Below are 3,739 nucleotides of genomic sequence, written 5' to 3' on the forward strand. Positions count from 1 at the left end.
ACAAAAAGAAAATGAACTGTATTTTAAGACGGTTAAATGCTCTACTAACAAAAAAGCTGTTAGAATTGTAAGTATATGCATGTCCCTTAAGGTCCTTGTGTAATTGTAATGTGATATTGTACCCCCTAGCTCGATTGTCCATTGTTTGTAATCTATGTATGCTTGTGTTCCCTCATGCGCTTTATGTATTGGTTTGTTGTTAATAAAATAAAATAAATGTTTAAAAAAAAAAAGTATATTTCCGTTAGGGGAAAATAATAAAATAAATGTTTAGAAAAAAAAAAAGTATATTTCCGTTAGGGGAGGCTTCCTCTGAAGTGCGTGTGTGCACAAACTCAATTCAACCTCCACGCCGTCTTAACATCGCAATTTTTGGGGGAACTTTGGCAAAGCGTCAAGTCTATAAAACGTATTGCGCTGTTCGTGACAATCTACTTTTAGGGAAATAAAAATGTATTGAGATCAGTTGTTTCATCGATGAGAAACTGTGCAGAATGTCTGCCCAGTTTCACCCTCTCGCACTCCACGCGACTGGAAGTGTCAGGGTTATCCCTTCTATATGTGACGCGCTGTCAGCTGACTGCAGTAAATTCACCAACCTTCGCTGCAAACACAGACCAGCAGCTGGAGGAACCACATATTCTTGTCCGTCTATCTCTCTCCGAACTAAACAATGGCAAGCCAGTCCCAGGGTATCCAGCAGCTTTTGCAAGCTGAAAAACGAGCTGCAGAAAAAGTAGCAGAAGCCCGCAAACGTAAGTTAAAATCTGCTGTCATTCAGCGGCGTAGATAAACTAAGCTAGCTAACGTTAGCTTGATTGGCTAACATTGTTTCTGGAAGATAACTAGTTTTAATGGCATAAGTAAAATTGTAACTATCAGCTACTGTAATAAACCCCAGATTTGACAGCCAACATATATATTTATTCCTAACTGCAAAGTGTGAAGATGGCAAGGCCTTCAATCCAAGATGACTAGCTACCTAGCCAGCAGATCCGACCCGCTGCGCTATTAGGTTCGGACAAACTTCCTGTATAGATTTAATGGCGTTTAAGACAACCGTGAACTCGTCAGTAATCTTCAGGTCGGAAAGTCGGAGCTTTAGAAAGAGGCCCCAGTTCCTTACTTGGAATTCCGAGTTGGGTGACCATTCAAAATTATTTTGTTTCCCTGTCGGAGCTCGTTTAAAAAAAAAGTTGCCTGTCTTAAAGGGAAAATTGATATCTAAATGTATCCTTTACCCTTCAGTCTAACTCCAACGGTTGGTTTCCCAGACCCCGATTAGCCTACCTCTGGACTAAACACTTAAATGGAAATTCTCCACTGAACATGGTTTTTAGCCCCAGACTAGGCCTAGACTTAAAATCTGTCTTGACAGTAGGCTACTTGCTTTTTTCCTCACAATTCTTTCACTAAGTCTCATTTCCCTATGAAACCATATGATTTCACTTCCTACTTTGTCAGGAACCACACAACAAACTGCGTAGTTGGGAAAACTTGATTGATTCAATTCCCCATTCAATGTTTATTTCACTTACTAGGCCTAAGTGCAGATTTTTTATTCTGTTTGATCAGGTAAGAACCGTCGACTGAAGCAGGCCAAGGAGGAAGCCCAGGCCGAGATTGAGCAGTACCGTATGCAGAGGGAGAAGGATTTTAAGACCAAGGAGGCTGCGGTGAGACACTGGGGGGACCGTTTTCATTTGCAAATGGGAAACATGAGTCATATTTTCCTAATCATAAGGCACTGTAGTTGGTAGCTAAATTGATAAGACCTTAACACTGGCCATATAATAACTTATTTAATACTTACTGTATGTTTTGAAGTGGTTTGTCTTGTAAGGTGGCCTAAATCGGTCTTCAATTTTTCCATTAGGCTCTTGGATCCCATGGTAACTCTGCTGTAGAGGTGGACAAAGAGACTGTGGGGAAGATGGGTAGCATCCAGACCAGCTACCAGCAGAACCGGGAAGGGGTGCTGGGCAACCTGCTTAAGATGGTGTGTGACATCAAGCCAGAGATCCATGTCAATTACCGTTTTGCTGGTTAAACCCCCTCATCACAACCCCTTATTAAACTAAGGAAACACTGAGACACTCTCATTGCACTGCCATCAGTTGACACATGCTTCATTGACACATCTACTACACCCATGCATGGTGCAAACCTCTTGGCCTGCCTGCTCATAACTTTAATGCTATACCCACAAGTTTATTTTCTCTATAAATATAATCAACAGATGTGTATATGATTCAAATAGGTATACCTTTGTCCAGTAAAATATAAAGCATATTCACTCTGTTGGTTAGTCAAAGCAGGCAGAGGTTCTTTTGGTCTTATGCAGTGTCTCTGTTTCCCATCTTCATCGCTTGTAGTATCAAGGTTTTTATGTAAAGGTTAGTGTGTGTCTTTCTGTGCAATGTTTATTAATATGGACATATTGTTCGTTTTATTTGTGGAGACCAAAATACAGTGCTTATTTCACTTAATGGACTGTTAGGCCTGGAAAAAAAAGATTGCTGTTTTGTTTGAATGTTTCCCTGCTGTCCCAATTTGATTTTTAATCTCTATGAATATATTATCCTGTATAGTGGATGTTCCTCTGTTCACAGCAATATAATAGTGTTCTTGTGGTTTATTCTTGAGTGACTGAAGTGACCATATCCTGTTTTCCTAATTTATTTCCTAAATTCTACAGCTAATGTAGAATTTGCTAGAGGTTGTGAGATTCCTCACCCCAAGTGCCCTGTGGTATGTTGTTTAGCTAGACTGTTAGAACCAGCCTGATTGCTCTGTTCACTGAAATAGAATGGTGAATGCAGCAATAAGGCTGGTTCCACCAGACCAGACGTGTCCAGCAGCCCAATACAGGAATACTGGAACAGACCAAAGAAAGCAGAACAACTGCAGCCATGTCTGTGACTTCTGGATAAGACATCATACATTGACAATCTTGATATAGCTGCCCCTGCGGAGTTTACATGCCTTTTGTGCTCAAAGTACTTCATAAAGTACCACTTTTATCCTCCAGAGGACACTACAACATCCCAATATATACATGTAATCTCAGAACTGATTTAGGTAAAGAATGCTCATTTCCTCAAACAATAGCTTTAGTACATCAAATTATTCTCAGTTTGATCATTTTTTATTTACCCTTTATTTAACTAGGCAAGTCTGTTAAGAACAAATTCTTATTAACAATGACGGCCTACCCAGCTAAACCCTAACCCGGAAGACGCTGGGCCAATTGTGCGCTACCCTATGGGACTCACAATTGCGGCTGGTTGTGATACAGGCGGGAATCGAACCAGGGTCTGTAGTGACGCCTCTAGTACTGAGACGCAGTGCCTTAGACTGGGAGCCCCAACATTGATTTTTAATTTACAGTATGCTTTTGATCATTAACATGTAATGTGGCTACAGGTAAGAGTTCACCTCTAAAATACACACATTGAGAATATCTGTAAATGAAAACGTACACATGTTTGTTTTTTGATGGTAACATGAAATTCACAGATGTTATACGATATCATGTAGGTTTATAACATGTCGACATCGTACGACATCGCGTCATCGTTCGGGCTGCCATGTGGCGGGGGGTTTCTACTAGTTACCACAGCCACAAAATCGTGAAAACAAAATATGAGTTTTGGTCTTAATTTAAATGTTAGGTTTAAATCATATTGCAAGAAGATAAATTGTAGAAATGGGCGGGGTTTATGACTTTGTGGCTGTG

General features: G+C 40.3%; 1 protein-coding gene across 1 annotated transcript; it reads left to right on the plus strand.

The window, feature by feature from the left end:
- Positions 1–578: 578 nt before the first annotated feature.
- Positions 579–2,613, plus strand: vatg1 (Vacuolar ATP synthase subunit G 1). The gene is given in 3 exon segments (NM_001165176.2): positions 579–755; positions 1,576–1,676; positions 1,877–2,613. Coding segments are annotated over 3 exon segments (357 nt in total). The 5' UTR covers positions 579–673; the 3' UTR covers positions 2,051–2,613.
- Positions 2,614–3,739: the final 1,126 nt, after the last annotated feature.

The sequence above is a fragment of the Oncorhynchus mykiss genome, chromosome 5 (genome assembly GCF_057628025.1).
Source record: "Oncorhynchus mykiss isolate SJ-2025 chromosome 5, ASM5762802v1, whole genome shotgun sequence".
Taxonomy (NCBI): Eukaryota; Metazoa; Chordata; class Actinopteri; order Salmoniformes; family Salmonidae; genus Oncorhynchus; species Oncorhynchus mykiss.